The 25,707-nt window shown below is 27.3% G+C and overlaps 1 protein-coding gene across 3 annotated transcripts in view; it reads right to left on the bottom strand.

Annotated features, from left to right (window-relative positions):
• LOC107165948 (lachesin-like) overlaps positions 1–25,707 on the bottom strand; it is a 112,627-nt gene that overhangs the window by 32,986 nt on the left and 53,934 nt on the right. For all 3 annotated transcript variants that reach the window (XM_089226675.1, XM_089226674.1, XM_089226673.1), the window contains 3 exons: positions 15,124–15,233; positions 8,185–8,370; positions 6,699–6,891 (listed from right to left, as the gene is read on the bottom strand). In XM_089226675.1, coding sequence (XP_089082801.1) covers positions 6,699–6,891; positions 8,185–8,370; positions 15,124–15,233 — 489 coding nt within the window. The remainder of the gene's footprint in view (positions 1–6,698; positions 6,892–8,184; positions 8,371–15,123; positions 15,234–25,707) is intronic.

Raw genomic sequence — 25,707 nt, 5'->3', positions numbered from 1 at the left:
AATCTTATAAATTATACGAGGCTACTGCTGTATAGTATTATGCACGTTAAAGGCAGATCGATTGAATTACATTTTTCATATATAATAAAATAAAAAAATGATGGGAATGAAGTCATAATATCTGTGAAAAGGCAAAGTTTTCCAATGAAAACTTTTTACTAGCCTGTACGTCAAAATTTAGAAATTTTCATATATAATAACATAACTTTACGTTAATGCTCCAGTGACATAATATAATGTAGTGAACACATATTAGGTATAATATAAAGAATATAGGAACGAAATAATGTTTTATGTATTGATGAACAGTATTTTCTTTTATTCTTTCATAAAAACCTGACTGCAGAATGCAAACAAAGTTATATTGGTAATAGTTTTACTTGTTTTCATTCAGCCATTCACCATTGTAAAATACTAAGATAAATGACACCAACTTTTAAACATTAAAGAGCTAACTTCGACCATTAACGGGGGGTTGAAGAATGTTCATTAGGAGTAAAACAATAATTGTAAACCCTAAATAAATTGTTTTTGGTTTCATTACAATTAATTGTAAATAATACCGTTGTTTAACGAACAACCTATTTTCAGATAAAACAAAAGTACCATAGTTATATTATACATCTTACAAATGAAAATTAATTTTTTTTATTAAAAAAAAATTGATACACGAAAAAATATTTGTACTTATGTTTGTCTATTTTATGTGTTGAACTATTCCAACAAGTAAATTAATTCATCATATAGGCACTGTATTTATAAATAAATTAAAATTTAGTTATAGTAGTAATTTAAGTACATATTAAATTTATTGCGTGTAATATAACACTGAGAAACATACAACGATATTATTAATTGAAAATAATTGATAATAAATAGGTGAAGCATTTATGATTTCCGTAAAGTGTATTAAAATGTATTGATGTAAAAAGCGATACTATTAATAATAATAATAAAAATAATATATCAATAAAATGCTTTTTGTTAAGAAATAAAACATAATTAAAAATGACAACTGACACCTGTAATTTAAAAAAAAATAGATAGAAATAAGAATTGAACAAAGCCGGGTCTCTTTTATGTACCCAACTGTATATATTTATTTTAACTATACAGAATTTCATATAATATGTTCTATGATGGCTAATCAAATATTTCCAAATACCAAAAAAAAAAAAAACAGTCGTAATACGCACGAGAAATGTTCTAAGTAACTTATATAGTTAGACTCAAATAAAACGGCCGATTGGATTGCATGACGACGGTATACTAATTGGTTATTTGGTTTTACTATAGAACTAAAACCAACCACAAATATTTATGAAAGCATTTTTCTGTTCCTAGTCTTAATACATTTTACAAAGACTAATAAGTAATTCTATAACATATTTTCAGACAACTTAACCTAGACATGACAATACCAAGTTAATATACATGTATATCAATTACATAAAAGGAAGAGATGAAGTCAAAACGTTGAAACACGGATAAACTTAAATACATCTCAACATCCCTCCGACTTGCTCTCGGCGAAGACAACACAGAAGCAATTTACACATTATTTTTTTATTATTTTCATTTAAACCGCGAATTTTAAATATCTCTGAATACTACATTCCTGTTTACGCTTGTTACAATTGTAGGCTATATTATAACCACAAGATGTTGAAACCTTTATCTTATAATTAAAAAAAAAAATTCTGTAATAAAACACAATGTTTATAATATAAATATAACTGGATTAAAAATATAATAATTGAATCGTGATAATAGTATGTCGAAGAGATACAAATTGTATCATGTAATTATGAATCAATGGTGTATTTTTAGAAGTGAGCTTATAAACATATATAGTGTCCCGCGAGAATTTATTCATTGCCATATCTCCCGAAATAATGGAGATATTGAAATCCTGGTTTTGTGATAAAACTAACAGGGATAAGAACTACGATTATTTTATATTTTAATGTATTTAAATGTTTTAGTAAAAAAGTTAAAAAAATATATTTAAATATTTCCAAAATAATAAAAAAGAATGATAGCCATTTTATAGAGTTTATTTTTCTGAAAATATTGACGTTTCAAAATTTTATTTTTATTATTTCCCTGATTTTTAATTTTTTTTTCTAGTTTTGAAGAAATAAAATATGATTATAACTAGATAATATACTGAAAGTGTTCGGTCGGCCGTACGAGAACGCACGCGACGCGGCGGGTCACATGTTTGATAACACTACGGTGTTAAATAATTCACAATTTTTCTCGAAACTAAAAAAAAAAATTAAAGATCAGGAAATCAATGAAAATACAATTTTGAAATGTCATTATTTTCAGAAAACAAACTCTACAAAATGGCTAGAGTGAATTTTTGAAAATAATTAAATAAAAAAATATATTTTTCAAACTTTTTTACCAAAACATTAAAATATGAAAAAAATTTAATTCTTACACCTGTCCCAGGGTTAGGTTAGGTCACAAGAATTAGGTATCAGAATTTTGATATCTCCATTATTTCGGGAGATATAGCAATGGGTAAACCTCGTGGGACACACTGAATATATATAATATTTGTAATTATTATGTATACCTAAATAAATTCTGTTTAAAATGTTATTTGTGGCTTGGCGTGGCGCGATTTCTTCAATCATTCAAGCAACGTATTTAAGAGTACGCACCACTCGTCACCACTAGTTTCCCGGATGGGTGACCACCCGGGTACTTAGGAGCGCAAAAACCGTTCCACATATAAACGTATTGTCAACCTACCGTACCAACCGTACTAACCCCAACCATAACCTCCGAAAAAGCTGATGGCCATAGTTACCGGGCTCAAAATCAATAATTAAAAGAAAATTGTTATTTATACATAACTGTTCTTTTCATTCATACGACTTGGATTTATTATCAGAAGGAATGCTTAAAACAATTTGATACTTTTTTGAGCAAAACTGCGTAATATAAAGTATAATATTATAAGGAGAAAATTAAAAATAATGCTACCTATTTTTTTATTAACACACACACACACACACACACACACACACACACACACACACACACACACACACACACACACACACACACACACACACACACACACACACACACACACACACACACACACACACACACACACACACACACACACACACACACACACACACACACACACACACACACACACACACACACACACACACACACATTTTTTTTTTTAAGTATCACATTATATATAAATAGGTACTTTTAATTTATTTTGATAATATTTTAATATCTTATCAAAAGAAATAAAAATGCATCTTTTTCATTTTAAAAGGCAGTACAGGGATATAAAATTTGGTATTTTTTTTAAGTGCCTAGTATTTTAGTATTCAGCAGTATCAAGTCACGTGTTCTAAAAAGATTCTGGATAACAATAGGACGTTGTGGGTTCGATTAAGATCGAGAGGAAGCAAAATAAAAAATAATCACAAAAAATGTTAATGATGACATTGAGTTATTTTTTTTTCTCCCACTCCCAAACTCTGGCGAGGGTTGAAAGCGAAGTCCGAACCGTCTGATCCATACTTTTACCCTATCTCGGTTGCATCGGGCCCCATTGTTTTTGCCAACTGGCCATATATTTTTTTGTTTCTCTGCATTTCAATAAGCCTTTGGTGAGTAAAACGAAGAGCGGAAGAAACTTTTATCTGAAGTTTAAAACTGGGATTAAGAGGAATCGATTATTTTCTTCTCCTTATTATTTTTTTTCATTCATATTCATTTTCAAACTAGAGTTTCAAACATAGTTTTTTATTATTATTATTTTCTTTTTATTTTAGATATTCAGAGGAGAGCGAAGCACGTCTGGTGTCTACGAAGTGATGACAATAGGACCATTGTGGCTGCATCAAGGAGCAACTGCCATTCGCAAAAACGTACGTTTTTGACAGAGACGGTAGCGTGGTGGCAGGTAACAACTAGCTTATTAGTCGAAGAGTTTGACATAACAAATTTAACAAAACGCAAAGTTCGTCCAGTAGAATTTAACAAAAAATCAGTATAGAAATTAATTTTTAAGAGCAAAAATTATTACGTATTCAACATAGTATTATATTTTCGATTATTGAAATGTAAACAGAACCGATGAGATCGCTGAACTATGGATATAACATTCAGTTCATTGGATGAAATGTAGTTGACAAACTATAAGCCCATTAATATTGAGTTTCATCCAAATTGAATTCATAATCAATAATCAGTAATTAATATATTACGCTCGGAAAGTATTAAAATAAAATAATGTTAACATAAAAGTTTGCATGTATGGTAAATGCGTTTCATTGACAAGTGATATATTTTTTTTAAATTCATTTAATTTACCAAACTACTTTTTTTTTTTAAACAATAAGGGTTTTTTTTAAGTTTAACATATGTATCGATTTTTACATATTAACACGATAAACACTAAATTCTAAAACAATTTGATTCTAAATATTAATATACGGAATGGGATAGATAATATTTTTTTCTCCCCGAATCAAATATTAAAATATATATGAATGCATGTGTATTATTAAAGAGGAAAATAATTTTTTAACGTTTCGTTGAATTTGAATGACTGAATAGAAGAATTTTAAATGAAACCTAACCGATATTGATTACAGTTTTTTTATGACTTAAATAAATCAAGTGATACTTAAGAGACATTTTACAAGATTTATAAGTAAAAGTAATAGTTATTAAACATGAAGAACAATTTTAGACATTTTACATTTATATTTGTGTGTAATAGCAAGATGTTTTTTTATAATAAACGTGACGAAATATATGAGCAGTAAAATTTAAGCAAAATGAAGGAACATGTTGATGTTAGGAGTTCTAAGCGTCCGTTTTTATTAATTTATATAACTTGATCACGGTGTTGGCAATGTTTTCTAGAGACTGAAGTTCTATGTATATTGGTTTGTTAGTAGTGGTTTGAATTCTCAAATTGTTGGTATATCAAACTGGTTAAAATGGTAAATGGTGACCTAAGAGAAAGAACTTTAAAGGTACTAAAGGCTGTTTGGTAGTTTGGAAATAAAGATGCAGAGGAAATCTGAGCGTTTACTTGAGAACGAGGATTATTGAGTTGGGCCAAAGAAGAAGAGAATTTTGATTAGTTTGGAAGACATAATATATAAAAAAATTGTCCACGATGGTTGCTGGTTCGGCTGCCACATTCAAGATGTTTATCATTGATTTTTCCGCTAGGTATGAATGTTTGGCCTAGTTGTTTTAAAAAAGTGTTAAAATTGACCAGTTGTTAGTTTATTATGTTCATTAATAATGGAAAGTATGTGAGTATGTCAGAACTATTTATTATAGTGGGGAAATAATATAGTAGGTATGTCGTCATATAGATTTCACACGATTGTAAATATTTTTGTAATTATTATAAAGATGATGTAGGTAATAGAATAATTGTACGGATAGAAATGCAGAGGCAGTACCATTTGGACGATTGGATGTAATTTATTTATAAACAAAAATATTCAATTTTGAGTGATTGACAAATTAAAATCCTAAAACAATAATTATAGGCTATGCTATATTTGTAATATTTCAGTTAGTTCAATAATATGTTTTGAATTTTGTTTCAGTTTTAGAAGAGAACAAATATAAAAATATATTTAACAAACCAAACCCATTAATATACGTAAACGCCGTAAATATATGGTACTTCATCTGGATGTGTTGGTACCTATGTATTACAACTGACAAAGTGAATACGAAAGGCAAATAGAAAATCAATGTTAACGGAGCACAAACGACGACTATTTATCGAAAATTATATTTATATATTTAAATTAAAATAGTATTTTAATAAGTTTATTTTGAAAACCAAAATCCATTAAATTAAATCATAATATTTATTGGTCCTTGAATCATATGTATTGCGTGAGTCAATTAATTTCCTGCGATATCGCGGAAGTACTAAACTAAATCAACTTCTAGTTTGAAATTGATAAAACTACTGTCAACAAAACAGGTAAGTACTGCAGTCAAAGAAATGAATTTACAATGGTGATATATAAGTTCATCTCATATATAAACTCAAAAGTGGTTTTTGGAGATTTTCACAATGATTATGAGGGTTTGAATGACAACACACCCATATATTATAATCCGTATAAAGTTTGAATGTCATCTTACACCCTTTTCTCTCTCTCTCTCCATCTCTCTATCACTAGAGGCATTATATCATATCAGATTTTATCATAAATTTAATTAAATTTCGTATTTTTTTTTTACCAATTTTATCTAATTTTGTTGTACTTAACACTGGACGTCGTACACTACATTTCGAATAAAAAAATTGACAAATGTTTAAGAAAGTAAATTAATGATTATCAAACGTTACGACGAAATAAATATTTAAAAAATATATTATGAACCAAAACTATTAATAAAATGTTCACAAAACAATAACCCGCAAGTTCGTATTATATAATTGAGGAAAACGTTATTTTTGTGATTTAGAATTCTCAATTATTTATTAATCAAATATTAAAATTACTAAAACTCAGTTTTTTAATATGTTTGGGTAAAATGATATAACTATAAGATATAAGTATTTAACAAGTGATGTCAGACGCGTTATCACATATCCACATTTTTTTTTCCAAATCATCTTAATAATCGTATATATAGACAAAACAAACATAATATCTAACCTTTAGTTTTAGTGCTACTTGCGTCTTTGATAACTATTTCTCGTCCGTCTTCTCTTCTCCACAAGACGTGTGGTTTCGGGTAGCCTTTGGCTCTGCATGTTAACTTCACAGTTCCTCCTTCAGGTACCATTACATCTCCTGAAGTGTCTTCATAAATAATATCGGGAGGTATCACTACATCCAAATATCCCATCTAATAAACAAAACTAAATGTTAACGATTTTGATATTATGTATTTTTTTTTTTAATTTTGGAGGAAAAATTGTACTGTCAATCGTGATAATGGAATTCTATGCATCATAACGTTCCTGTTCATTGGTCTGTGGGGAATTGTTTTGCCTGGAGTTCTACTTTCATCGAAAATAACATTTTATTTCAAAATGTATGATATATTAGTAAATAAAGAACGAAAAAATAAATAAACCTATCAGAAGAGCTAATAATAACACTCTTTTTACCAAATCGTTTTCTCCGTTAGCTATAGTAGTGAATAAACCAAGTGTAAAGATTAGCAGTTTTAATGAAATCTTTCAACACAACAAGAAAATATTATTGTGGGGCTCGAAAATAAGTAAAAATAATGTTAATTTAGTTCATTTCTATCACCCTACATTGAACTTAAGTTATAATAGAATCCGGAAGTCATTATTTTTCTTCTTTTATTTAAAAATAAATTATAACCAAAAAAATGTTAAACTGCTATAATTAAAAAATATAAAATCATAAATGTATAAAAAATTAACCTTTAATCGGGTATAATTATATTCAAAAGACGTAATTAAAATTAAAATGTACATGTGTAATTCATTCATAAAATATGTCAAACACCTTTTATAATATTTAGTAATATAAAATAAGTGCTTCAATTCATATTATTATTAATATTACTTCAAAACCATGATAATTTTTAATAAAACTGATCTGTATTTTGTAGTATAATATTAATATTAAATAATTTTATTAAACAAAACTTTATTAAAATATATATATATATATATATATTTAAACAAGAAATAGATAAATTTATTTTTTTCCCATTATTTATTTTTTTTTTTTTTATTTTTTATTTGAGTTAAACAATCTATACAAGTTATGTATAATAAGCTTAAGTGTTAACAAATTAAGATTACAGCCAGAAAAATATGAAGGAGAAGCCACCCACTGGTGACACTCCAGGTCAGAGTCGTAAGGTTAAATTATAAAAGTAGGTCCCGGCACCATTTTCTTTTCAATCTTTTGGGAGGGTTGCCAGGCATTGGATTGGTTAAATTTTTAGCTAGGATGTTAGGGTGGTCGAAGAGAGAGTTGTGGTAACAAGAGTAAGACTTGGTAGCGGTTTCTGACACTGTGTTCATTATTTTTCCCATTATTAAATATATAAAGGTAACAAACGCTTCATAATTAATAAAACACATTATTTGATAAAATCATATCAAGTTCTTTTGACTTATAATAAGTACTATATAACTAGTACAAAACGAATTACTTGACTTATCATCGGATCAGTATTTATTTGACACATATATTGACCACGATCTTCTTCTTGTACATTTTTTATATGTAAATTCCACGTTGAATCATCTGTATGAGAAACGGATACTCTAGCATTGTGTGTAATCACGTGGTCGTGTATAGCTTGAATGGCTTTTGTATCGGCTTTCACCCAGCCAACCTAAAATAATTAAATAGACAATTATGATAATTGCGCATGGGAATATATAAAATATTAAAAATTATTCAATTGCGCATGTTATATAGCCAACAACACAGTGTACATCTTATTCACTGTTGTATACAGTAGTTTTTACTGTTATTATGTTACAAATTACGAAACCAAACGATTCAACAATATTATTTCGATCTTTGAGGGAAAAAAGCCGGTAGGTAAGTATCTATATATACACTATAGACCAGTGATTGAGAAGAACATATTCAAGGAACTCAAATGATTTCGTTCAATTTTTAGCAACATAACGAGAACATAGTTCCTCTTCCGTATGAAAGAATATATTTATATTTCGTTAATTTTTTAGAGGAACTTAAACAATATTGTATTTGTTTAATCTTTAATTGGACGTTAATTTAATTTTAAATAAAAAGAATTAAGTCAATAATGGTGGGGTGGTCTTATCGGTCTCAACTTAAATATAACAAACAATTTAAACATTTTAAAAACAAACAAAATAGATACCAATCTATTAAAGAATTTATAATTAGAAATTATATTATACAGTTTTAAAACCATTGAGGTACAGTAATAATGTTCTTTATTAGGGAACGAGGAAAGGACTAGTTCCTAAAGCTAGGAACGAGAAATTATAGAGTTTTTAAATTTATTTAAAATCTTTTTTACAATTTGAACGGTAATAATACCATTTTAAAGGAACTTTGATACTGCTGCACTACACAAAATGTATAGATAAAAATAATACTGATGTATACTTGAATTTTTAAAGTGTATCTAGTGTCTAGTCATTGGGTATATAAATCATTGTATGCAATGAAAAACGATTTTAGCGGAGATCATCTTCCAGCAATTATATATCAAAGGATCCTTTGTGGTATACATAATATATATATATATATATTAGTGTTGGTAATTAATTATTTTTTCTTAATAATACGCAGTCATATGACTCATATGTAATGAACCAAAATTTACCCTAAAAGCATAATATTATATTATATAGTAATCGTTCCAATTTTATTTCGTTTAAATTACTAGCTTTTGTTCACTTACTGGATAATTCCTACCTACTGTAGAAATATGTGTGAATATATTCGTGATATAAATAGATTGTAATTAATCCAAATATTAAGAGAATATCATTATATAAAATATATTAGATACACAGTGACAGCAAACTTTCTAGTCTCTTTCAATAATGTTTTTTGAAATACAAAATAGCTAAAACTGTTATGGTTTGATAATAATATAATACAAATATACAGTTTTTATTTACGTGTTCACCAAATTTGCTTATTTTAAACAAGCTATAGGTTGTAAATTTTTATTTTAAATTAAAAAAAAAAATATATATATATATATACAATTGGATATTTATAATTTCGTAAAAATTTGAATTATCAATAAAAAAAAATGTATCTTAAAAGTCAAAAATTTCAAAAGTCTAAAAATAGAACAAAAAGTTGAGAGATATTTCAAAATAATAACATGAAGATTTGGTGAAAATTTCAAAGTTAGTAGTTAACTATAAAAAATGTATATGATGGTAGAAAACATGTTTTATATAAGATTTCAATTTTTTTCTGATTAAAAACCTACAAGGAATTATGTAGGTATTAAAAGCATCAAAATAGATAGTAATAGATTTTTTTAACAGAAACCCTTCTCAAATTGATGATTCAAAGGTTCTTACTGCTCTGAAATGTGATGATAGACACAAATAAAAAACACACTCACACATCATAGTAAAATCAATTCATACATATATCACTTTATTCATGTATCTATGGTATTACATTGGCTGCGAAAATATGTACAATTAAATAGTTCACAATGATAATAACTAATAGATGAAACAATTAATCTATACGAAAATCTGAAAATTTAGAAAACTTATTGTCTTGTAAATAAAAAAAAATCATACCTAACAAAGTATCATAATGATATTGAAATATTAGATTAAATTTAAAGGGTTAAAAAAATCGAATTATCAAAAACTAAGATATAAAAATGAAAGATCTAAACCATCAGATTTCAGTCAAACTTATGGAAGTTCTGTACTAAAGGTGAAGCCTTCGGTTTCGTTAAACTTTCGAGAACAATCAGCACGTCTTTTGTCGAACAGATCTTTGAACAATCCTTAAAGTTTAACAAATGGTTGACCGAGTAGAAAGGACATTTAAGGAGACTTACACTATCATTTGGAGAATGGTTGAAAGTGATATGTAATAAGCCTTACCAACAATGTGTGGTTGTATTGACCAATGCCCGTATTTATTTTGATTATTACTTAATAATATTATATGACGTATTCATTCATGTTTTCTACACTCATTTGGACACTATTATAGAACAGTACTACACTAATTAGCGATGAATTATTAAACAAAAATACTGAGCTTACAATATTATTTCATAAAGTTTATAATTATATTTTTATAAATATGTGCAAAAAACAATTATTGTCCATGTTTAATATTATTATATAATAGTTTTAAATTACCATACATAGATTAATTGAATTTTGATTTTCATAATAAGCTTTGGAAAATTCAAAGAAATTGTTGTACGATTTAAATAATGCGTTGCTTTAGAAAAATAAAATTATTAAAAAAAAAAAGGTGATTTTAAAAATAAACCAGGGAAATCCGCTTCTGCTGTATAATTTGATTAAAAAGTGTAAGTAGCTTTATTGTCTAGTATAAATGTGATGTGTTAAATTTAATTCAATCAAAAATCATTTAATATTCAAAAAAAGATTCCAAACAAAATAGATTTGCGTTTATTTTTATAATTTAATGTTATATCTAATACATTTCTATAAATATTTTATTCTGTATAAAACATTCAAGATATGTAACTGATGTATAATTTAAAAAATTAAAAGTCTCTATAAGTAATATTTTTTTGAATTATAACAAAATAACTAAAAACTATTTGAGATATTTTCGTTAAAATTGTTACCTTTTTCCTAGGTAAATAATAAGTATCTTTATCCTATAAAGTTCCTATACAAATATGTCCCTATGTACCTTTAGTATTTTCAAATGTCTATAAAAACAACTTTCGAGAATATTCGTATTCGATTTTTAATGTTTAGGTATATAAATAAAAACCTTATAAGCAGCAAAATTATTTGGATTTCTTTAATTCAACTGAATTCAATTTTTTTATCAAAATTTAAATTTTCAAACGCAATTAAATGTAAAAATATATTATAAATATTTTTTCTTTGATATAAAAAAAACTGATGGAGTTCTTATGTATTATATTTTCATATTTTTCTTCTAAAAAACAAGACACAAAATTGATTTAGTCTAAAACTGGTGTTTCATTAATATTTTTATTTTCCCAATGTTTTTTGATATTTTATCTCTAGTATAATAATAGATAATATAATAATCTCGTTATAATAAGTATATTTTACAATTTTGATTTCTCATTGTATGCATCAATAAGTTCAAATATTTACTACTTGAACCTACTCTCAACGTTGTTGATTAAAAAACATTTTCCTCACTCAAAATTCAAGTATCATTGTCTAGCTAGTTAGGATCCAATTAGAATCTAGAATACAAATTACTCAGTCACATTTTCAATTGTTTCTAACAAGTTACAAGCGTGTATACATTATACCGTATTAAATGTATCATGTTTAAACAATGCACTACATTTTTTGAAGTTTGTTGATAGCATAATAAATGGAGATTTATGCTTTAAAATAATTTTTGAATAGCCAGGTCACTGATGTATACTCAACTAACACGCAATCTGTCATTTGTTGGTTACAACACATCATCCACCCTCAACACGCTCTGACAAAACACTTATTTTGTAAAACTTTATTTTTCATAATTTGTCCAATCTTTAAATTAGACTCAACATATATCAACCAAATAAAAAATGAATAATATAAACTGTTTGCTATCATGAATTTTTGTAAAATAAATAGCCCGAACCTAGCTTTAAGTTTTTAGACAAAAATTGTAGTAACATTAAAATTGTGAAATTCAACTTAAACATGGAGCAAGTCCTTCACTTATTTAAGGTAACTGAATGCATAACCAATAAGAAATCAATTTAGATTTGTATATAAATTATTTACAATAAATTATATTAAATAGTGTGTGCTTGGTTTTTATTATTTCAATACTTTTAAAAAAAAATTTAATTATCATGTTATAATGTTAAAACTATTACTATTAAAACTGTCAAATATCCCTAGATTTAGATAGCCTTAGGCTAGGAATGTCTTACGTTTAAAAAAAAAAAAAATATTTCAATAATTATTTGGTGTACACCAGTCCGATTGGTAATCAGTATTTGTGTACTAGAATCGAAATTATATCCATGTATTATATAAACGTATTAATAGTTTATAGAAGATGGGATTTTCTATTGTAATAGTAATCTAATTTAAAAAATACTTACTAAACATAATTAATCAAATTAATTCAATTCCTCAACTAATAACAATAAAAAAAACGCACAACCTAGTGTTGATTTAGCCGTTTATGTTGAGAATCTTTAAAGCGTTTTTTCTTGACGATCAAAAACAGTTAAATATTAATAATAGTAATAATCTGTTGGATGACAAATCAATATGACAAAAACATTTTAATTATATTTTATGTATATTATTATATACATATAGATCAACTCTGGTAATTTTTTTTATCTGAAAATCTCTTTCGAACAATAAAGATGTTATGCGTTGTCGACGAACACTAGTACTATATAGACGTCGAGACACGCGATAGTCACAATGGTGCGGAGTGTGGATTCTATATCTGATAGTTAATTGGCTTTGCCCCGGCCAGAGCGTTAATCCAATTAAAATTATCTCATTTCAGAGTCAGAACCCTAAAGACATATTGTACTGCCGTCTATATCTATGATTAAAATCAATAATACTATGCATTTTGCCGAAGGACTGTAGGTAGCTTATCGATGTTAAAAACAATTCGATTAATTCCACGAGGCTCACTTGGTGTACAGAACATCGACTACAGGTTCTCTCTGAAACGAGTGCCTATTTATTCGAAGACACCCGAATCCGATTGTCAACAAAAACTCATCCGTTTTATCCGTATCGAGCGCGTAATTTTATATCAATTTAACAAACGTTTGTACAGTCGTTGCCATAAAAGTGTCATAAATCACTGGCGGGTTGCATTCGAATTGCTTTTCCGGTTGTATCCTCGCAATGGGTGCAGTATACACATTCGACTACACTACCGCCTACCGGCCACCCACCCACCCACCGACCACGCCGTGTGCGCACATGTGAGGCTATTTTGGTATTCAAGGAAGCTAGCACAGTAGTATTCAGAATTTTGTCTCCGGATATTCCAATCGTTTGCCATGCAAAACAGGCCCACTATGAAATAATAATAACTACCTGGTCTCCGCAATAATATCTCCGACCCACCGCTATATTACACGTGTTACTTGTCCCGCTTTATTATTGGTTTAACGTCTCTCTCACTGCCTCTCCCGCCTCATCTCTCTATCTCTCCCTGACTAGCTCGCTGCGTGTTTTCTTCGCCGCAGGCTAAAATCACTTTTCCACCAATTGTTACCCTACTGAGAGAAAAACTCGGGAAAACGTTCTCATATTATACGCAGCTTGTAATGTACGATAACATTTTCCTTTATACTGTAAATATTTACTCAATCTATTCTGTCGTTCATATTATAATATTCAACTTCAAATTTATTTTGCACGTATCAGGACAGGAGCGGCAATCATTTTTTATAATATTATGTACATTGTACACATTTCCAATATTGCGTTATGTTAGGTTAGGTCGTCCATCAAATTCAATAGTACAACTATTCGATGAAGGTAGTTATTTGATATAATTTTTCCCGCAACAATTATAGCTAAAAAGCTATAGATAATCAAACAAATCATTGTCTGCGCGTATGTGTTTAAATAAAAATCATCTAAATCTGAAATTTTAATAAAACGTAAAATAAAAGTTTATAAAGCAGTACAATATAATTTATTTCATTAATTTAGTTAGCATATTTGATGCAAATTTAGTAAGACGGTCCAGAGCAGTTCACAGACCCGGTTAGATTATGAAAAATATTTTAAATATTGACAAATAAACAGCAAAAATAATATAAATTCAATTCATTGACTAGGTATCGACTGTAAATCATCCCTTATTTAGCACTAAACAAATTTACCGCGAGTAATTGTTATTTCTAATAACTTATTAAGTATAGAATCACCAGTCGTAGACCAAACAAATCATCAGTCAATCATCACAAATTATTGTTTTGTATATACTGTGTACATCGATTATTATGATTTCGAACCGCAGAATAAGTAATAACACTAAGTCGGTAAAGTTCCAAGACGATTCTTTAAAGTATATTATTATATTATATAATAAAACGCTTTGAATTAACCGAAGAAATAAATATTTTTGGTTGGAGGGATTTTCAGAAATAAATGGTCATGTACATCGTACACTAAATAGAAATTTATTGCATAGTATTTTATGGAATTCATTAATTGCGCATTGAATAACTTGAGAACATTAAAAGAGTATCCAACTAGACATTTTAATGAATCTAAGAGATAGCTAAGAATTTGCAATTCTACATAACGTTATTTGCAAAACTGGGATTAATTACGAAAACCTGAAGAATTCCTAATTCAATAATTTTTACGTGCCCAATGAAAATATAATTATATCACACAAATAAAAAAATAATACTCACCCTATAACCACCTAAGCTGTGAACGTAACACGTAAACATAGCTTCTCGGCCGACCGGCACGGTGATGTTGCCAATGGGTTCGGTGAATTTTGGCTGATATCCATAACACCCTATGGAAATAAATTATATTTTATAAATAATGTATCGTCAAAAAATATTATAATTTTTATGGCCAATAATTATAACGTTATTCATTGTTAACGTCCAAATTATTAATCTGCAAATGTCTCGGTTTTGTTTAAACCAAATAAATAATATTAATATTCTTAATGAAGTAGTAATATATTTTAATAACTTTTAATGTTTACTTATATTATACAAAAACTCAACGGTCATCAGAATCAACTATTTCAACATTTAACATAATTTATTAACTGTCATTAATGTGTACATATATTTTTCTGTAAAAATACTATGAATATCTATATTTTATTTATATCAAATAACTCAACGTTTTCTACATTTTCCAGTTCTATTGAACGCTTTGACAAAATAAAGATTGATAAATTACCTCGAATATTTGCTATTAGTTAAGAGGTTAAAATATAATTTAAGTAACACCTATATAAGCCTATAATATCCAATTTTACAATCACCGAAAAATCTTTAACATGCAATATATTTTAACTACCTACTAAATTATTGCATAAAATAACACAGAATTTTCGATTAAATGGAATTTTTGAGTATGTTTTTAAAATCACTCTGTATATTATAATGTCATCACAAGTTCTTATTTTAAATTATTATTTATGATTGTACTTTTTCCAAAATAATAACGAAAAAATACATTGTTCAAGATCCGATTAATAAAATAAATTAGATACTTGTGTTATCATTAAATTGGGACTGGGAATAAGTAAAGAAAATCACTAAAATTCGAAAAATAGTATCTGACTAATTATAGGTACATCATAAATCAGTAAATCTTTATCAACATCATAATTTATTCTAAGATACAACATTGACACATTATAAAATAAACTATATTTTTCTGATAAATGCAAAATGTTTATATTTTATACAAAGGGTGAAATATTCGTGGCAATGACGTTTTCTCAACAAAATCGTATTAAATTTTTTGGAAAATATTGGCAACGTTTCAAACACGATTTAATTTCTAACAACTTATGATTTATTTAATGACGTTAGATACCTCTACCGTATGATACAATTATATTATAACAATTCAAATTTTTGTACCTTTATACAACAAGTTTAAAAAAAAAACCCTAAAATAATATTAGAAAAGTACATTTGATGAAATGTATAATAATTAATATAAATTATAGTCCACGATCGTTTTTAACTTTTCTATATTGATTTAAATCCACGATTATTGCAATAATAGACAAAACTTTTATGTTTAGTTTTGTAACGAAAGTATCTTTTTAGAAGACTTGTAAATTTCACTTATTACCGCTTAAATATTGTCAACATAATTCTATCGTTCATCCAATGAATGAAAATCAAGTTCTAAAAAATATATAGTAAATTACTGATTCGATATTTCCAGGATTCATATCAAAGAAATTAGCCCACCCGTATATCACCGTCTAGGGTATTTTGAAATAAAAATAGGGGTATAGGCGGTATAGCACAACCCTCTTAATTGCTGTATAAATAAAAGATAAAAGTAAATAAACTAATAGTTTAGATGAAATTTTTGATGATCAAGTACTTATTCTAGTTTATGAAGAATAGAGTGAACTCCTATAGTTGTTATATAACTTTCATTGTATGGTACATAATGGCATAATTTATTTGATTAATAAAATAATAAATATACTTAATTACATGTTTATTAATTTTTTTTTTTAATTTCAATTTCAATCATTTTCCAATCATTAATTAAATAGAATTTATTTCAATTATATACTTAGCTATTATTAATTTAAATTCTTAATGAAGTAATGTATTGTCAATTTTACAATGATGTGAGTGTGTATGTACATGCATGTGTGTGGATAGGTGGGTAGGTGAGTGTATACTCATTTTACACTAGAAAAAAATGATTTGATATTCAATTTTAATATATTTCCTGGAAGTGAATCTAACTGGTACTTTTGAACGGTTGAAATTAAAAACAACCAGTTTACGTACATTACAAAATAATGGGAAAAACAAAAAAAAACTGAAATTTTTATACAAAACTAGTTTTTCACAAAATCAATTTGTTTACTATGTACTGTTATTCAAAAATAAATAACCATAAAGAGTCGATAATTTAATTTTCGCCAAAGCTTTATAATGGCATATCAAAATCTTTTAATTTTTTTGTGCTATTTATAAATCTTTGACATCTACAAATTGTATTTAATACATGATTTTTATAAGTAGTTCATAATTTAACTAAAAAATAAAAATAAATATATAAATAAAATTTATATGGTTTACGGAATTGTAAGATCTATACATATTACTATAATATCAGTATAAGTGATGAATATATTATCATCAAATAAATTTTTAATAATATAATTCGTAGCCACCCAATCCTAGAATCATTTTTCATTTGTAAAGATTTATAATTAAATTAAAATTTCACACTTGCATCTTAATCACTTTTCAGTGACAAGGTAGTAGGTACACTCAAATCCATTGTACAACAGGTTACCTTCCTTCCAATTATTTTTGAGTTTTATTTTTACAGTTTCAGTTGTTTTGTTGTATATATTTATAATACCTACTTATGTTTCAAAATATAATTCATCAATATAATCTTTATATGAATCTGAGTGCCTACTAACTTTTCCATAAAAATACAAATACAAAATGAATAAATGTTTATGAGTAATTGTTGACAAAACATTGAATAACAGAAGAATTTTAATTTAAACGATCTACAGTGATGTAGCTCAGATACATATTGTGTGCATTTTTTTATAGTTATTTTTTTAATTCAATAACTGAACTTAAATTTATAATATCAAATATCGAATGGCGTATAATTCGAAATATAATACGAAACATAAATAGGTATCAAAAAGAAAAAAACTATATATTTGCAATCAGCGGGAAACAATAGTCAATAAACGATGCAATGGAACGAACAAAACATATTGAATTGTTTTTAACTATTTGATATTTTACATAACAAAAGTATTATTTAAATTTCAAGTAAACTGGGTATTTTTTTAGTATTTTTTTTCACGTCACTATTGATTTCGATTGAATCAAAAATCCAGAAACATAATAAGGCAGGTGCCATTCAAATCCAATTAAACAACGAGTCCGTTGAAGGGTGACATTATCGGTTACAAATCGCTGCTGATTAATATCCGTAAACTAATATTCGACGATTTAAGAGAATATAATGATATATAGTTGTCTGGCTGCTTTTATATTTAAATCTAAAGTCATAATATATATTTTCGCGGTATAGGTGCATACGCAATTAACATCAACGACGTGAAATCGATCTTACAACAATGTCTGACAACGGACTGTCGTAAAAATGGTTATTTCTATTATTTTTGAGAACGATAATAATATATTGTTATAAATTGGTTTCGAATGAGACACAAAAACGAGATAAGATATATATAGCTTATTTCCAATTGTCGTCATCGACGGGGCAGCCGCTGTTGAAATAATTACAAAAGGACTTCTCTCCACCCTCGATGTTATTAATGGCAAATTAATGTCAACGTTTTTTTTATCAAATATTATTTTCAATAAAAATGATATAATAAAAAGGGTTGTCCCACCCACCGCTCCTTTATAATAATATTATTGCTGTACACCTAAAAAGTAAATATACAGTTTGTGGACCACTTATGTTTTCTTCGTTCAATTATGCAAAACAGGCTGTTTTCCACTGACAATACATTTTAATATAACCAACGCGCGAGGGTCTCCCATTCAAATCGACACTTTTTTTTTATCATCTAAAATGGAATTTCTTTTGATTGTGTATATATATATATGTATATGTATATCAATAAAGAAATAAAAAAAAGTGGTAACAGATTGCCAATTGCTTGCGATTGAATTTCGAAAACTTTTCTATCTTTGTTATGGTAATATCGTCAAACTGGAGGTTCTCCGTTGACACTGTAGTTGTAGAGCGTAGCGGCAGTTAACGAGTCGGCCGCAACGCACTTCCGGTTTATTTACCATCAAGAGGAGCATTTAATTTTTATAATTCATTTGGAAATATTCGTCGCTCGAGACGCTTGTAGTTGGTGAGGTGTAATGTAGTCGAACATCTGTTGTCCGGAAGTGAGCATGACTACAGGAATGCGTATATTATGTGACCAGCCAGCACCTACAACCACCAGTGATATTTTAATACCGTATATAGCCGTCTCACGTATCCTTATATCGATTTGGCTGAGGGACACAATAAGCTAACATTATGGTTTTTGTCTTGGCGAGATTTATTTGTTCAGGACATTTCCTGCTGGGCTTAAATTAATGGACTCCACCGGACCTTGACCATATAAGAGTGCCGTTTGGACACGGTGCGACGACTTTTAGCCGGAAAGCGACAGACGGGGAGTAGAAGAGGACGAATAGCAACTAATTTCCCGGTTTAAATGGAACCATGTCAACTTGCCCATAACAACATAACAAAGTAATCGAACTTTGGTTCTTTATTTATTTCTATTTGAAATATATATATATATATATATATATAATATGCTATATCTTAACATGGTCATTAAACCACAGACTATAAAGCCTGCTTCGGAAAACCGTATTTAATGATGTGCAAGTCTTCTGAAAAAACTCAAAACCAATGTTTTAAAAAATACTAATATATATTAGGTATTACATTTTGAAAATACACTCGTATATTATATTATGATCAATTATTGGTTAGTCATTTTTTTTTTCTTTGACTGAAAGTTGGTGTTTTTATCAAATAATAAAAATGTATTGTAAACCTAAAGCCTTATTAGGTGAATATTTTATTTCGACATTTTAAATATGCTACTTATGATCATAAGCTACTTACGTATAATGATGTTATCTGCATGTAACTATTATATATTTTGTATTTTTGTACAATATAATTCAATGTTGTTCTTTGGCATCACATAAACACCTGCCTTTTATTTGTACTTTGTACAATAATATACTAAAAGTAACCATAACCGTAGAAAAAATGTTAAATAGAGATTTTTAAAAGGAATATTTATTTAAACAAATATACAATACTATGTTTCAAAAGGTATATTATTAGAATAAATGTTTTTTTTCCTAAACACCAGATCATAATAAATAGACAAGAAGAAAATATACAGACATTATAATATAATATTATAAGTACCCTGATATAAATATCAAACAATAGTTTTTAACATAGGTAGTTTAGTTTGAATAAAATATCGTGGTTGGGCTGTTTTACTACAAAACATCAAATAGATTGATTTTTAAATGCGTAAAATTATATACATTTATTTATATAATATTTATAAATTTATAAAAATAGATATATAATATCAATAATAATGATAATCAATGATAATCAATGATTATATATTCACAATTGAAACGGTTCTTGCGTTATTATAATACTGATAAGAATGGCAGCACAAAACTCACGTTCAAAAAACAACATTCCAAAATATTGTTTTACCGTTGAAAAAAATTAACAATTCAATAATTCTGATAATTTACGGTATTGCTGCCACAAATATAATACGGTTTCAAGAATTTAAATGCGCAATTTCATATAGCATAACTCGGCATGTTGTCCGTACCCATTGTTCAGTGTAATCTGTCATGAAGTTATTATAAAAATGTTCGCATATAAATATAAACATATGTGAAATTGTACAGGGTCAGAGTTCATAATTTTAACAGGATCAATTTTTTTTTATGTCGCCCCTGGGACTACTAACCACATGTATTTGTGAAACTCTCATAAATCGGTCCAATATTTTATGAAATATATTTTATTGAGATAGTTTCTGACAGACATAAAACATGACTTGATACATCTTAAAAACATAATATTAATTAGTATTCATGATGCATATAACATTATAAATTACGATCAAATTAAATTTTAACTTATTAATATTTTTCTGATCAATATTACTCATAATGAATGAAATATATTTAAGAATTAAATGTGCATTTTTTTTTTTTTTATTCTAATGACAATGGGAATAAATAATTACTTCTGAAGTTTTAATACCAAACTTAAAGTGAAAGCTAATAATTTTTAAGACTATTTTTATGTTTCGAACACATAAATTATTAATAATTGACATTATAATTTTCGTTAGAGTACCTATATACTTTTTAAAATAAAATGAGTCATCTTATTTTATAGCACCCTGTGGGTATAAGTAGGTATTATATAATGATCGTAAATAATGTTTGTTTTAAATAGTAGTAACATTTTGAAAATAACTAAGGGGCTTCAAGAAGAAAATGAATAATGTTTATCTCGGTAAAAACGTGAATTTGTTTTCATATAAAACCAAAAAAGGTTAAGCATCGTAAAAATGTCTTTATTCAAAACATGACTTGTTAAAATACTTATTTAAATAACAACAATATTAATTAATAGGTATATTCCATTGCTATAATTAATACAAAATTAGTTTGGATGAAGATTTAAGATTAAAATAATAATTTGTCAAAGGTAATAAAAATTGAAATTATTAACCGTATATATAAATCGTGTAGGTGCCGGTGGAAACCTATGAATAAAAAAAATCTTTCAAATTGCACCAATCACAGAAATGTGAATTTTCGAAGAGAAACAAAAATAAAGTGAACTTTGTGTGTTTGTAACTTACTATAAAGTATAAACTGAATTATTATTTTCTTTTAGCGATTTATATGAAAAATCCAGCACAGTGGTCCGCCTTCAAATCTTCATCCATTGCCTCCAAAAGTGCTTAAGAATTATTTATGATACAACAATTTCAGTAAACCACGGAATTTGTTTTATACGTTTTGCTTTACAATCCTTTTTAGTAATTTAGTATCATTTCATATGAAACAAATCATTTTTGAACTTCTAACTAGTACATTATGTACAAAACATGTTTCTTAAACTGAAAATTGTTTTGAAATAATATTAATTTCAATAACACGTAGATTACGAGAATAATAACCACATTTTAAATGGGCGTTATAGTTAATATTATAGTATTATAATCAATTCGTTAGCGGAATGAAGATTACTGAAAAATAAATAGCCGAATAGAGTGTTTAAATAATTATATGAAGGTAGGTATCAAGCTAAGAAACTGAAATAGGTTAACCACAGTTTATAATGGTAAATATCTAATGGTTATAAAACTGAAAATAAAGTAAATTAATTAAAAAATATCACATGTTATTAATATTTCCATCCATGCATACACCATAAAACATAAATTCACCATATTATAATTAATATAATATTCACTAGTTATTATATTACATACATATAATTGATGTAAAATGTTTGTATCTAAAATAATAGCCTAATCATTATTTTAAAATACAGTAGAAGTTACCCACAGTTTTAATTTTATATTATATAGTTATAACTTTGAGTGTCATTAGTGGATGACTTCTCACGTCAAGCGTATCATGTTGTAAATTCTCTAACCATATAAACTTATTGTGCCCCTAAGGTATAGATTGTTTATCTCAAATAAAGAAAAAAAATAAAAAAAATATAGTTATAATTAAATACATTAAAACTACAAATCTTTCCTATTACAATCCCTGAAATTGATTTCATAGTAAACCGAGTGTTATTTTTGTAATTCTGTTTTCTAATATTTATATATGATACAATATGTTGGAAAAAATTAAATCCGTATTTTCATATTTAAATTATGTAAAAACATCATTTTTATGAAGAAGATGTTATAGTATTAAAATACTATGATATATTAAGTTACCAATCACCCAAAGGTATTTTGTTTTTCCTATGAAAGGAAATAATTTTAGAATGGTACAATTTTTAAATGTAGATTATAATCATAATAAAAATTATAGTATAAATCAATTTTTATAAAATAATATCGATTTTTCACGGTACTATGTAAATCATATTTCGTACAATAATACATAGTGGAATGGTAGATTTGTATATTAAAGTACACCGATCTAAGCAATACGAAATATAAATTGTAATGTAAAAAAAAAGTACGAAATGCAAATAAAATATTGTTGTTATAAGTACGATTTATATTATTTTATAGTAGGTAGCTTTGTTTTATATTTATATACATACCTGCATAATAAACATGGGGTATAGATAAATTTATTGTACCACTGGCAAAAATGGTTTACAGCGCGTATGATAAAAAAAAAAAACCAAGCAAAATATTCTTTGTCTGTAGATTTCTCTGAATCGGTAAATCATCACTTTTTCCGAGAATCATATTTTTAGAATCATATATAGGATTATAAAATAAAATATGTCACGTTATCGTGTAATTATTACGATTGAAACAAAAGGAAAATAAAATTCCAATCCACATAGACGATATTATGAAAAATAATACGATTGTATCAATAGGTAGGTACGCTACAATTCATACACACACAAACGCGGGGTCAATTATAATAATATTTATTGCATTCGTTCATTTAAAATTTTACGGATAAAAACAAAAAACAATAAAATCAATATAAAATATGATACTATAATAGTAATTTATAGCAGTCTAATTCTACACTGAGGAGTCGGGAGACGTTAGAATTAAGAAAACTTAATAGGAATACCATCATCATCGGTATAGAACGCGACATGACCTAACTCGCGAATATTTGCTGCTGGAACGGTGGACGTAATGATATTGGATACATTCAATGAGGATTCGTCCTGCACTTTAATGGCGACGGCTGCTGCAATAAGACAATTCGAGGACTTCGCGCACCTGCCCCGCCGCCGGTAATGTCATCCGCTGACTCTAATAATTGTGACCCGAATGCACATCTTACACGACGTTTGCGCAACACTGTGACCGTGTCAATCTACAACCAACCGCGGTCACCAATTACGCCTCGACGACGACAAAAGAGCTCGTTTTGAAGTAAAACATAATATTATAATATATATAAAATATAAAGTCACGCCATACCAATGTCACAAACGTTTCATCGAGCACTACGCGCACTTACAACACGACATTGGCTCATTAATCAACCATAATAAAGCCACCAAATGTCTGCAAGGCAGTTCTGAGGCTATTTTATTTAATACCGAATAAAACAACTGCAAAAGGTAAACATATTTTACCGATATTACTAAAGTAAACGGGTATCGACAATCACTATTAACACATTTTTCTTATTTTTCCATATCTCTGATGCGTTACACACGTCTACTACCTCCCTAATTGTGTTTCAGAATTTATTCAATTAAGACAAGTTATGTATGGATCAAAAAAGTAAAAAAAAAAACAAATTGTATAATGCATACTTACGTCTCGATATACTTTTTAAAATTATTTTTATGCACTTAGTATTAATATAATAATATGCGATATATCTATCTAATTATGTAGTACCTACTAATTGTATACTTACAACAATTATAATACACAGAAATATAAAAATAAACTTTGATTACCTATTCCACCCCCCCCCCCCCATTTAAGTCTAAACGTAATTAACGGCCATTAAATATAAAATAAATAGCAATTAACGCACATATTTTGTACTTTTACTATAAGTTTTGTTAATTTATTAACTTGTTACTTCATATAATATTGATAAATAAAATTTTAACATTAACTGTAAAATATATTTTTCATCATTACATAAACAGAACATATTACATAATTTACCAGAAAAGAATTTTACTTTAAATGGCAATTGATAATAATAAACTAATAAACAAGTCATAAAAAAGCAATAATACGAATTCCGAATGAAATTTCGTGACTGTACCAAGTCTGACACGATAGTGAACATTTCAATTTTTGAGTGTAACGCACTTGTTGAAAAAACAAAAGAATGTTCAAAAAAAGTCAATAACAAATTACAAAAAACTTAAAAAAATCCAAAATGAAAAATGCAATTACGTCTTTAGCTACAATAAGTGAAGTATAAACATGCCAATTTATATGAAGAATAAATAAAAACAGGTTTTAAGTCACAACAGAATGAAATAAAAATGTATCAATCTAATCCTTTTTAACTTTGTTGATCACATACCTACGCGTGTGCTTTAGACCAACGTCGTTGAACAGATTTTTATGCTAATTTAAATTAATTCAAATATTCTTATTAATGGTATTATATTTTCATAAGCGTCAAATCTGTCACAAATAAAATATGGATTTTGCCACTACATGTGGATATCTGTGAATAATAATGTGTCAGGGGGATCTTATATTCTCTGATGATGTAGGCAAACATTTAACAATGATGTACTTGCGAGTAACTAAAAATATATATCTCACACATTTTCTACAATAAATTAAATTTAAGATGAACATATTATGTTGTACATTAATTATCAATTTGATTACTATTTTAAAATCTCTTATTGTATCTTTGGGTATACCAACACAGGTATAGTCAAGTTATAGAACAGACAAATCTCTGACTGGTTAACGACTATAAAACGGGAAAATTAATAGTCATAAGAAAACAACTGAAATATTACAC

The sequence above is a fragment of the Diuraphis noxia genome, unplaced genomic scaffold, assembly GCF_037042655.1.
Source record: "Diuraphis noxia isolate RWA-SAM2 unplaced genomic scaffold, SU_Dnox_SAM2 contig0004, whole genome shotgun sequence".
NCBI lineage: Eukaryota > Metazoa > Arthropoda > Insecta > Hemiptera > Aphididae > Diuraphis > Diuraphis noxia.
Note: the sequence above shows the minus strand (reverse complement) of the source record. Positions and strands in the feature narration are given on the sequence as shown.